This window comes from Artemia franciscana, chromosome 2 (genome assembly GCF_032884065.1).
Source record: "Artemia franciscana chromosome 2, ASM3288406v1, whole genome shotgun sequence".
Classification (NCBI taxonomy): domain Eukaryota; kingdom Metazoa; phylum Arthropoda; class Branchiopoda; order Anostraca; family Artemiidae; genus Artemia; species Artemia franciscana.
The window spans coordinates 12,263,610-12,276,548 of NC_088864.1; the positions used below are offsets into that span (position 1 = coordinate 12,263,610).

General features: G+C 33.9%; 1 protein-coding gene across 6 annotated transcripts in view; it reads right to left on the reverse strand.

Annotated features, from left to right (window-relative positions):
* Positions 1 to 12,939, reverse strand: part of LOC136037337 (protein unc-13 homolog 4B-like) — a 140,431-nt gene that overhangs the window by 13,039 nt on the left and 114,453 nt on the right. For 4 of the 6 annotated variants that reach the window (XM_065720047.1, XM_065720037.1, XM_065720012.1 and 1 more), the window contains 4 exons: positions 10,759 to 10,959; positions 9,613 to 9,934; positions 6,867 to 6,887; positions 5,196 to 5,319 (listed from right to left, as the gene is read on the reverse strand). In XM_065720047.1, the coding sequence (XP_065576119.1) occupies positions 5,196 to 5,319; positions 6,867 to 6,887; positions 9,613 to 9,934; positions 10,759 to 10,959 (668 nt within the window). The remainder of the gene's footprint in view (positions 1 to 5,195; positions 5,320 to 6,866; positions 6,888 to 9,612; positions 9,935 to 10,758; positions 10,960 to 12,939) is intronic. The other 2 variants (XM_065720056.1, XM_065720027.1) reach the window with 1 other exon arrangement.

Sequence of the window (12,939 nt, forward strand, 5' to 3'; positions counted from 1 at the left end):
TGATGAATATACAGAAGTATAATGTCGAAAACAGCTCACAAATTCGTTATAACTTCTTCTAAGTGAATTAAACTAACACAGTTTTTCGAAGACAATAATAAGCTTAATTATTGAGCCACATTTTAAACCTAAAACAGAAAAAAAAATACAATGGGTAATAAAATCAAATCTAGACAACAAGAAGTTACCAAAAAGTCGTGCTGCGAGCAGCTCAGTCTGACTATCAGACGTAAACGTTGTAGGAGCAGTTGTAGCAGCAGAAATCATGGTATGAGTGGTTGTGCTTATGATATCTATGTTAAGATCAGCCGCGGTGAAGAGAGGTCGTAGAAGTAGTGGTCAAAGTAATAGTGGTCAAAGTAATACCAGTAGGGGTAGAATTTTTCATTTAATTGCTAGGGCAAATTCTGCAAACCTACAATTTCTAATTCAAACTGTAACCCCTTATTAATACAGCTTATTTTTATGGGTGATATTTAGTGATTTAGAGATATTCCCTGAATAATTCTGCGTCAATAGAAATACAAAATGTTTATATACACGAAATTGAGAATGGGGCTCAAAATTCGAGGCCCTGATAGTATATACTGGGGAGATCAGCAACAGTTTGATGCCTTTTCCCTCGTTAGATTTGTTAGCGTGTAGGCAAAAACCCTTACTTTGATCTAAGTCCTGTCTGTTCTTAAAGGTCGTTTTGAAGCTTCTTCGTTTACTACTTTATTGATGTGGCGTCTATAAAAGCATCTATGTTTAGCCAGGAAAAGAAGTTGAGGGGAATCCTGGAGCGAGAGCCACATGCGCAACCATCTAAGGCTATTTTTGGAAGACGGAAATGTTCCCGTACGGGGACGTAGCCTAGACGGAAATGGAAGTAGCCTAGCCACCCAAGTTGTTGTAGCTTTATTTGGTCTTGAGGCTTTCAAACAGACTAATATTGGGCGCTCTATCCAGATATGTAATGCCAGCAATACGGTGAATTGATTTTGTTTCAAGTGTGGCTAGACAATGTTGATCATCCGTTTTGAGGATCCATGATTCACACACGTATATGGAAATAGGGATAATCAGTGTGTTGAAGATTCTTGTTCTCAGTAGAACCTACAAATTTTTAATCTCCTTGATACGCAACAAGGATTTAAAACTAAAGTTTGCAAGCGCCAGGCGCCTCTTAATATCTTTCTAGTGGTCGACTGGATATTGTGTCATTAAGATAAGTTAAATCTTCTAATCTATGTTGTGACCAACGAGCTCAAGACTTAAATTTCTTTTATTTTTAATTTCTTTAATAATGTTTAATTTTTGGCTTTCACGAAAGGAGCAGGGGATTTTGTCTTTGAGGAATTGATGGTCATTCCAAAGCGGCAGGTGGTTGGCTGGATATTGCGAGCCAGCGACTGAAGATCCTCATAGTTCTCGTCTTTTCGGTCTATGTCAGCAGATAGTATTATAGCACTCATTATTCGCCATTCGGGATACCTGCCAAGTTATCGAGGGGTAATAAGAAAGCAATAAGGGACAGATTAAACAGTTCTGGAGAAAATAAGTAGCTCTGCAGCACACCAGTCGATGTTACAAAACTACCGATAAAGCCCTCTCTCATCTTGATGCTGCTCCTGGTTTAGAGTGCATATCTTTGATCAATGATGCTTAGTTCAGTTGGATACCAAAGCAAAGAAGAATGGTACATATAAATTTTTCTCCATATGAGGTCAAAAGCATTCTTAATCTAACAGTTCGTGGTAACGAACGAATTTTATGTAAGTAGCGACGCAGCACAATAGAAACCGAAACTCTAAAAAATGGTACAGACAGGTATATCAAACGGTTTATTATGCTGATTAAATAAAAAAAACAAGTTTTTTTAAATGAAAGTTTGGAGCGACATTAAAACTTAAAACGAACAGAAATTACTCCGTATATGAAAGGGGCTTTTCCTTCTCAACGCCCCGCTCTTTACGCTAAAGTTCGACTCTTTCTCTTAACTCTATATTTTAAAATAGTAAAAAACTTTAGCGTAAAGAGCGGGGCGTTGAGAAGGAAAAGCCCCTTTCATATACGGAGTAATTTCTGTTCGTTTTAAGATTTAATGTCGCTCCTTACTTTCATTTAAAAAAACTTGTTTTTTTTATATTTAATTTCTGAACGTTTTTGATTTTGATTTTGGTTCTCCGTAGAGGAATAATTAAAACGAAATTTGTATATTTATTTTTTTTTGGCTAAATGGCTTTCTCATAATTTTGATCGAATGATTTTGAGGAAAAAAGAGCGGGGGAGGAAGCCTAGTTGCCCTCCGATTTTCGGTTAATTAAAAAGGCAACTAGAACTTTTAATTTTTTACGAATCTTTTTATAAGTAAAAGATATACGTAACTTATAAATTAGCTTACGTAAAGAATTCTCATGTTTTTATTACATATATGAGGGGATTCGCCTCCTCGTCAGTACCTCGCTCTTTACACTAAAGCTTAAATTTTGTCCCAATTCATTAAGAATGACCCATGAATCACAAAAGCCGCAGAATAAATAGTTGAAATTACTAAAAATACTTTAGCGTAAATAGCGAGGTATTAGGAGGAGGTGAACCCCTCATATGGGTAATACTTTCTGTTCGTTTTAAGTTTTAATGCTGTTGCTTACTTCCAGCAGAAAAAAAAACTTTTTCATATTTATTTCTTCATTGTTTTTTTAAGTAATGCTAGTAAATCCTGCGCTCCCTTCATGGAAATTTTCTTCCCCCATGACAAATTCCTCGATGGAAAGTTCCCCCAGCATATTCCCTCTTCTCAACCCCTGTATCCAACCAAAACATCCTCCTGAAAACGCCTGTACACTTCCCCATAACCATTACTATATGTAAGCACTGGTCAAAGTTTTGAACTTGTAACCCCTCCCACGGGGACTGTATGGGAGTAAATCGTCCCCAAAGACATATTTATAAGGTTTTTCGACTACGCTGAATAAAATGGCTACCTCAGAATTTTGATCCGTTTACTTTGGGAAAATAATTAGCGTGGGAGGGGGCCTAGGTGCCCTCTAAAAAGGGCACAAGAACTTTTCATTTCCGTTAGAATGAGCCCTCTCGGAACATTCTAAGACAACTGGGTCGATACGATCACCCCTGGGAAAAAAACAACAAACAAATAAACACGCATCAGTGATCTGCCTTCTGGCAAAAAATATAAAATTCCACATTTTTGTAGATAGGAGCTTGAAACTTCTACAGTATGGTTCTCTGATACGCTGAATCTGATGGTGTGATTTTCGTTAAGATCTTGTAGCTTTTAGGGGGTGTTTCCCCCTGTTTTCTAAACTAACGCAAATTTCCTTAGGCTCGTAACTTTTGATGGGTAAGACTAAACTTGATGAAACTTATATATTTAAAATCAGCATTAAAATTAGATTCTTTTGATGTAACTATTGGTACCAAAATTCCAATTTTTAGAGTTTTTGTTACTATTGAGCCGGGTCGCTCCTTACTTCAGTTCGTTACCACGAACTGTTTGATTCCAAATATTTAAGTTTCATTAAGTTTAGTGTTACCCATCAAAGGCAACGAGCCTGAGAAAACTTGCCTGCTTTCTGAAAAAGAAGAAAAGAAACGCTAAAAAAAACCCTAGAAAGTTCAAGGATGCGTGTTTTTGTTGTTTGTTTTACTTTCACACGGGTGATCGTATCTACTCATTGTTCCTAGAACATCGAGAGAGGGGTCATTCAAACAAAAAATAAAAGCCCTAGTGTCCTTATTAAGTGACCAGAAGGACTGGAGGGCAGCTAGGCTCCCTCCAACACCACTTTTTACCCGAAACCATCCGATAAAAATTTTGAGATAGCTATTTTGTTCAGCATAGTTGGAAATCCCAATAACTGTCTTTGAAGATAAAATGACCCTCCCACCCACAGCCCCTGGGGACATGTCTTTGATTAAAAAAAAATTTCCATTGTTTACGCATAATATATGTTATTGGGAATTATAATAACTAAATTTTAAACGTAGAGGAGGTGGAGCCAGATTTCCTGGTGAAATTCGAAAAAAAACATCAGAAATCAAATAAAAACAAGAAACAAGTTTTTTCAACTGAGAGTAATGAACAGCATTAAAACTTAAAACAGAAAGAAATTATTACGTATATGGGGGAAGGGTTGCCCCTCTTCAACACCTCGCCCTTTACTCAATTTAAGTGTTAATGCTGCTCCTTACTTTCACTTGAAAAAACTTGTTTTGTTTTGTTTAATGTCCATAAAAGATTGAAAATGTTGCATCCAATTTCAAGATATTCCGTAAATATCTGACCAGTCGTTGAGCTGTTTTAGCAGAGACCAGCTGGATATAAGCAAAATCAGCACAAAACTAAACCACAGTCAAATAGAAGGCAGAAGTCTCTCCCTGAAAATTGGCAAGAAAATTGTGAAATTGAAAACTGGCAAGAAAATTGCCTTTCGTTACACCTAAGAAAATTATAGAACATTAAAAATTTAGATTCACATTAGACCCGAGTTAAGTTTGAAATTTTCGGAGTAGATATGTACATGGTAAGTTTGTGTTATATTGAAACATCTGGTTCTTCCATTTAATCTGGTTCTGTTATTCAGTCTTGTTCTGCCATTCATTTCTGTCATTTTCAAAATGACTATGGTATTATTTTCATAAGTGATGCGCAGGCGTAGTGTTTTAGATTAAAATTGTTTTAATTTTAATTAAATCAAATTTATTTTTATTTTAAAATTAAAAATGAATTTTAATTATTTAATTAAACATTAAATTTAATTAAAATTAAATTTAAAGTGTTTTAAAATTGTTAAAAAAAATTGTTTGGTCCTCTCCCTGTATCCCTATTTTTTGGAAAGGTTGCTTGAGTTTAACTATTAATATACGTAGGCACAGACGTAGTGTTCTAAATCAAAACTGTTTTAATTTTAATTCAAGTAAATTTAAATTTATTTTATGACTTAAATTGAATTTTAATTATTTAATTAAATATTAATAATTTTTTGGAAATGTTTAAAATTGTTTGGTCCTCTCCTTGTATCCCTCTTGTTTGAAAAGGTTGCTTGAGTTTACAAACTATCAATATACTTATGTTAATGTCACAATTTTTATTACAAATTAGAAATCGGTGATGTGAATTTGTATACTTTATAGAATCAATATAATATTTAGAATATAGGCCTACAAATAAATGTACTGGGAAAACTTACAATATGAATGTTTCATCAAACAGAGGATATAAGTTGTTCTTGACTACCTTTGTTCGTTCCTTAGCGTTTTCAGGATATCGTATTGATGGCTCAAGGCGTACTTTCACATAGGGGTCAGCTTTTCCTGCAAGGATTGTTTATACGAGTAAAATAAAACTATGACAACCCATCAACAGGGAGTTTCAAATCTTTCAATTAGGAGGAGCACTTTAAATCACACTCATAGATTTCAGAAAATGGATTTTGGGGTATTTTCATTAAAGAGTGCCTTTTTCTTGTATTTTGTTGGAAAAATTGAAAATAAAAACAACAAAATCCCCCTTTAGATTTTGAAAAATACTCCACCACCTTTAATTTCCGTGAGTTTAAGTCACTACCAATCAACCTACAGCATCGTTAAATCTATGTGTAATTTCTACAGTCTTGTTCAGTTTGTATAATATCTTGTGAGGGATGGGGGTGATACTAAGCATAGCATATTATAAAAATTTAATTCATTGTAGGGTGCTCGACACTAACTTACGGTAAAGGCTAATGAGTTCTCTGGATTACTTGTCATCTAATTCTTGTCAGAAAAATTGTGCAAATACACCATCTTGCTTAGCACCTTCCGTTTAATTCATGTCATCAACGCTTCAATGATTTTTTTGTTTTTTTTATTATTATTTAGTTCTAAGTTCCCTGAAGTTTTTAACTTAATACCCATAGCCGTTCCTGAGACATAACCTTTTTTATATGGTTCCTGATGTTATAATGTTTAATGGTTATAATGGTTCCTGAGAGTTATACCCCTAACCCTTGTTAATTACACGGAAAAAACCCAATCATTTCGCTCTGTAAGATCTGACAAAATCGGGTTGCCTCTTCGCAATCGGTTATGATTTCCTTATTTTGAGTGAGAAATACTACGATGTAGGTATATTTAATTAAATATTTAATATACAGAGTTGGTTAGGAACTAGGTTGAGCATTTTACATAATGGGTTCTGCTTTCCATAATTCTTTGTTGTAGTTTCCATGATTTTGTTTCTAAAGTATTATGTTTTCATCCTATTTTGGTATGTTTCATTAGAATTAACCTAACTTCACTTCTTAGGTGTGTCCCGTATAATTAAAAAGTACCAAAATATATACCAAAAATGCTTCAACATAGTCTTCCCCACAAGGTTCTATGGCCAAGATCAACATAATTTTATGCTCATTATATCTTTAAATATTTTTTTCCGCAATTTATAGGCCATTTCATGCTATTAAAGTATCAATCATAATCTAGTATTAAATTTGGAAGTTCTTCTAATCTTATCTGATATTCAAGTTTTTTTTTCTGTGATACATGCAAGCTAACAATATTTACAAGGTCAAGCATCTAACGTTATAGGGCAAATAAACGTAACCTTGCAGCCAAGAAGACGTAACCTTGTGACCAATTATACTCAACCTAACAATATTCACAAGCTCAAGCATCTAACACTATAAGCAAGTTTATGTAGCCTTGTAAGCAAGTATATTTAACCTTGTAACTAAGGATACATAACCTCATACTGTCAGTAATGATTAGTTTAAGATACAACAAAGTTTTACAAATTTAAGTATACCATAGCAAAGTTAATAGAGGGTGAGAAAGCATTTAACAAGCAGTGGTACTTCTTAAAGTTCTAGTGTAGTACTTACCAGTGCTAAAAAGTCCGCCTTCTTTTCAAGTTAATTGCGAAAAAAGAAAAAAAAATATATGAGTGTAATATTTAGCAGTTACTAGCAAAGGTGCTAAAAGGGAATCGGAGAAAAAGTATATAAACAGGACAAAATACTTTTACAGAAAATTGTAAAATGGGGTATTAGAGGAGAAAAATAATCAGAAGAAAAAATATTAGAGGAGAAAAATAACCAGAACTTCAAATGATTAATCGATGAGAAGTATTGAGCTGGGGAGATAAAAATGAAAAAGAGGGAATCAAATCTAAGAAGTACTGCCCTAAGCATAGGAACTGTCAATCATACAAAGAAAAAATAATTTAATAATCAGCGAACACCGGACATAAAGTGACCGAAACACACAGAAAACGCCTGTCTAAATGATTACGTAAACGGTAAACACTGCATAGCTTAAAATTCTTCATAGTCTAGCATTAGGCCCTAACAGGGATCCCCCTCAAGCCCAGAACATCGTCAAATAAAATCGTTTGGAATTTACTTTCAGACTAAACAATCGAAACTGTGAAAATCTCGACACTCACCGTTAAAACAATCTTTTTTCCTTACATTTATATGGAAGTGCCAAGAAAAAATGTGACAATTTGCAGGAAACTCCCACCCCCTTTGCCAAATCCCGGATTAACCACTACTTTTGTCATTTCACGGTCTCTTTTCTGCATATAATTTTTTTTCTGCTTTCTTAATGTTGCTGCATTGATTAGGCCCTTTACATGCTCAGCTTTTGGTGCAGCAATATCCACCATATTTTTTTTTTGTTTCGTTTTACTCTTTCTTTTTATGTTGTATATTTTTGCACTGAGTTACATTTTATACCATCAAATACATGAATTAAATTGAATTACTTTGCTGCCCAATAGGAGCGACAACACTGCAGCACAATTGCACATTTCCACCAACTAAAATAAGCAAACCTCTCTCTCCCTAATACGGAGCTCAATGATCCGTCATACAATCCTATCTGTCTGAAGTCTACATTCAAAAGCAATAGCCGGCTCACTGCCCCCTGGGTCAAAGGAACGGTTATTTGAAACTTCTTGAATAAAAAACAAAAAAAAATGCAACAAATGTACCTACGATCGGGAGCGAGAAGGGTATATCAAACAGTTTTTGGTAACGAACTGTGAGTAAGGAGCGACGCGGCTCAACAGTAACCAAAACTCTAAGAAACGGAACTTTTGCTTCGATGTATATTCCATGTCCTCTTTGTAGCTAAAGTGGAAATTTTGTGATAACTATTGTACTAATAAAGATTTACTTTTATGATGATTCCGAATATATATGATTCATCAAGTATAGTGTTTCCTGTCAAAAGCTACTAGCCCGGGAAAATATGCCTGATTTTCCATAAAGATGGTACCCCCAAAAAATGAACGAATCTCAATAATAATTGCACCATCAGATTCAGCGTATCAGAGAATTCTACCGTAGAGGTTTAAGGCTCCCATTTGGAAAATCTGCAACTTAGTAAAAAAAATTTTCATTCAGGGATGAGTGTTTATTCTATTTTTTCTTCAGGGGAATCGTATCCAACCAATGGTCCTAGAATATTTGGATAGTGCTCATTTGAACGGAAATTCAAAGTTCTAGTGCGCTTTTGAAGTGATTAAATAGTTTTGAGGACAACTAGCTTCCCTCCCATGCCCCTTTTGCTCTCGAGTCGTCTGATCAAAATTTTGAGATAGCCATTTTATTAGGAATAGTTTAAATATTCATTGGCGATGCTTTTGGCGATAAATATCCCCCCTCCAAAAATTTTCTGAGGGAGGGAGAGGCAGATTTTCTGGCTTTACTTGAAAACAAAAAAACTCTTAAAACTCTAAAAATTCGTTATTTGAAAACTCTTGACGCTAAAGTTTAATATTTTTTCGTAATTCTTTAATAACGACTCCTGAAATACAACGACCGTTTAATTAGAATGACAAGCTTTTAGAATGAGGCGCTAAAAAACTATAGCGTGAAGAGCGAGGTGTTGAGGATGGGGTAATCACCTTCGTATACGTATGCAGATTGAACTGTTCAATACCAGCAGAATATTGTCTTGGTGAAAATTGAAAGCGCACAAAATAAGGACACAAAATGTAGGCTACCTTTTCCAAAGAATGAAGAATATTCATTTTAATTTAGATAGATTGGGTCACAAATTTCTTGCATATTCAGACGGCTGTCTCTTTTTAGGAGTCGTGACATCGAAAACAAAAGGTGTTTGAACTTGTACTCCAATAATTTTGATATTGAAAAAAATATATTAAAATATAAAGTAGTTAAATTTGATCTTAGACAACTTGACATCAGAAATAAGCATATTGAAAACAAATTTGCACTTACATGACTTTTGATACCGGAAAGTAACAAATTGAAAACATAAGATATTCAAATTTATACTTGGATGACTTTTGGATTTACGACTTGAATTAAATTTTGATTGCATTTGGTCCCTTTATGTCGTTGTCATCACCCTGGGGTATTTGTAGCTGTTAAATAAACTACTATACTACAATAAGAAAGAAACACGTAAAGAACATAAATAGTCAAACTCCTACTTAGCTGACTTTTGATATTGAACATATTGAAAACATGAAATATCCCAGATTGATCTTCGAACACTTTTGATGTCAGGAAGATACATATAAAAACATAAAATGGTCAAATTTATATCTTTATGACCTTTGATGTCGCAAAGAAAAATATCGAAAACATAAAATACCTCCAATATCCATTTTTACAAGTTTTCTGGCATTGAGCACCTCAATAAAGAGATTGGTGCCAGAAAACATTGCTTTGACCGCCAATGCACCATATGGGGATTCAGCCAAATCTTGCTGTTGCTCCTGTCTATTAATCAGATATCTATGAATGATCTGCCATGTTTCTGCAGCGTATATGTCTAACAAGGATTGAACTTCTTTTAATAAGGCTCCTCCCATTAATTCTTCAGTGATTTCTGGGTCTTCAATCCCATAGAAGAAAAGGCACGTTGACTTGACTAGATTCGATATATTTTGGAATAATGCAGGTGGTTGTTTTTCCTATAAAAGAAAAGAATATTTGGAAAGTACCTGGATTCAGTTTTATTGATTTTATAAGACATAATTTTGACGTACTTTTTTTTTACAAAATTGAAATCTATATATAAACCCAAAAACCTAGTTCAATTGGACTACAAGACTACCTTATTATTTCCCCATCTCTCTCTATTTCTTGGCGTCAATTGGCTGAAGGGGACAGGAAGCATTTTAATCAACAAACGTTCTTATTGTGGTACTTCCATTGACAAATTGAAGAATACAACACAATTGCCCCCGCCCATTGACTTTGAAAAATTCGTTGTGCCCCTCCCCTCAAGTTTTTTTTTCAAATGGCAATACTACTCTCCCTCTCTCTCTCTCTCTCTCTCTCTCTCTCTCTCTCTCTCTCTCTCTCTCTTTCTTTCTCTTGTGCTTTCCAAGCTCTTAAGGAATTATGTTGAAGTAATATTAAATTTGTTATAAGATTTTCTCTTATTATTAGTTTCGGTACGTTAGTTTTTTAATCGACTCTCCATTGTGTTCTAATCTTACTTTTCGTGTTATTACTTTTGAAATTTTAACATGTTTGGGATTTCCGTTTCTCATATTTTCCTGGGTTCTTAGTTCAGAGCCAAAGCTTGAATCTAAATTAATTCATATCAATAATGAGTCACTATAATGAAATTTGAGGACTGCAGCGTTATATTATAGCCAGCATATTTTGACCTTTCAAAGTCTGTTTTTACCCTCATGGTGGAATTAGGGAATAAAGATAGAATAGAGAGTTTTTAACATAGGGTGTAAATATTAAGCTCGAGAGGTCTGATAGGGAATTGTATACCCACCTCAATTTTCTCCAAAACTATTTTACAATAGGCCTTCCACGCCAACTCACAATGAACCGTAAGGCACTGTTGGAACAAATCATCACTAGATAGCCTTTCTTTGGCCATGTTAAGATTAATGTCATACTGGTCAAGAAGTAAATCTCGATTGTCAGAATTATCACAAGCAAACCGGGTAAATTGCAGTACATCTGGCATCATCTAAAAAGAGAGAAATCAGAAAAGTGAAATAAAAACAAAAAAGCGAGATAGTTAGAAAGAAATCAGAATATCTGAAAAAAACAGAGTTTATTTGATCATCCAAAAAAACGGAAACTGGAAACGAAAAAAAAATTATGAGCAAGAAGAAACTTTTCTTTTTAGAGCGGAGAACTTTTGGCATTATACAAAAAAATGTGAGAAAAGTAAAAGAAAATAAGAGAACGAAGAAGAATTTTAAGGCCACCGAGATACAGTGTTTGTATCATAGCTGTAACTTCTAGCTATCACCGCAAATAAAACAGGAGATATTGAAAATTTCGAAATACGAAAAAAAAACTACATACTGAAAAAACATCATGTTGAGCTAAATAAAATTGACAGAAAAGTGTAATAATAAAACGAATTTTAAATATTTTCTATTACTTTCCAAGATCAATTGAACATAAAAAATATTTCTTCAGGCTGTCGAGATGCAGTGGAAAATATATTGTTATTAAAAGGTCCAAATTGGAGCCTATCTCCAATTTGGATTGGATATCCTACAAAATCTAAGTTTATTTCTACAAAATCTAAGTTCAAGTTCAGATTGTCAGAATTATCACAAGCAAATATAAATTGCAGTACATCTGGCATCATGTAAAAAGAGAGAAATCAGAAAAGTGAAATAAAAACAAAAAAGCGGGATAATTAGAAAGAAATCAGTTTTATCTTGGAAAGAAAAAAAATAGAGAATTTATGGCATCATCCAAAAAACAGAAATTGAAGCCAAAAAAAATTATGAATACAAAGATACATTTCTTTTTAGAAAGGGGAACTTTTGGCATTATCTAAATAAAAGATGTGAGAAAAGAAAAAGAAAAAAAGAGAACGAAGAAGAATTTTAAGGCCACCGAGATACAGCGTTTGTATCATACAACTGAAAAAGAACCTGAAAAAAATAATTAAACAAGTAAATCTAATATTCTAAGTTCATATCAAGGTATGTTTAAGGTTTATATACACAATTTTGCACTGCCAAGGGACACTGGAAAGGGAGGAGAGAAATTGTATAATGGCACTACAAGAACATTATTTCTTTTTTTGCCAAATAAGATGTCAAGAATTAAGACTCAACTCACATATTAAAATTAGAAAAATACATTTCACTTCGTTTATTTAGATTTCGTAAACTTTGGACACCATTAATTATCCTTAGTTATTAATTTTTTATTTTATTAAATTATTAATTTAACCCTAGTTAAATAGCAAATTTCATGTGTGGCTCGGATTTCATCTTTGTACTTTTGACGAAGAATATGTTTACTCTGATGTAACACTGCACAACACTGATAACACTGATGTAACACTCAGTTCTCATTCAGCAGTCAATGAGTGAACTTGTTTGACTGCATTGAAACTAACACAGCGAATGTTAGGTAATGTTTTGACTCTGTGAATACTCGTGATAGCATGAAATAACTTTAATTGATAATTGGATAAGAAGGAGTTTCTTGCTGTAATTTTTGGCCAGCGATTTCTGTTTTATGCAAGGCATTTTTGTAAATATCTTTTGGTGCAAGACGTTCCTTTTTAACGCATATGTTCATTGCACGCTAGGAACTAGCGTGGGTAAATATAGTTCATTTAAATTAGGCGAATAGTCTTATTTTCATACTGTTACTATGGGAAAGAAAGGCAGCGGTAAACGTAACAGAACCGAAGCGGACTTATCGGACCCTGTGATGAATTCGACAAATAATTCCGATGGTAGCGTTCTCACTGACTGTCAGAGAAGTAATGCTGAAAATATTATTAAAATACTGGAAATGGTCCAATCCATAAATACAAACATTGAGGCGCTCCAACATAATTTCTTGGAGTTAAAATCAGATATTAGTGCAGTGACTAATCGTGTTACAACGATTGAAAATAAAAATAATATGCTGGAGAATGAACTTGTATCAGTTAAATCGGAACTTCGGATTTTGAAGAATATTGTGG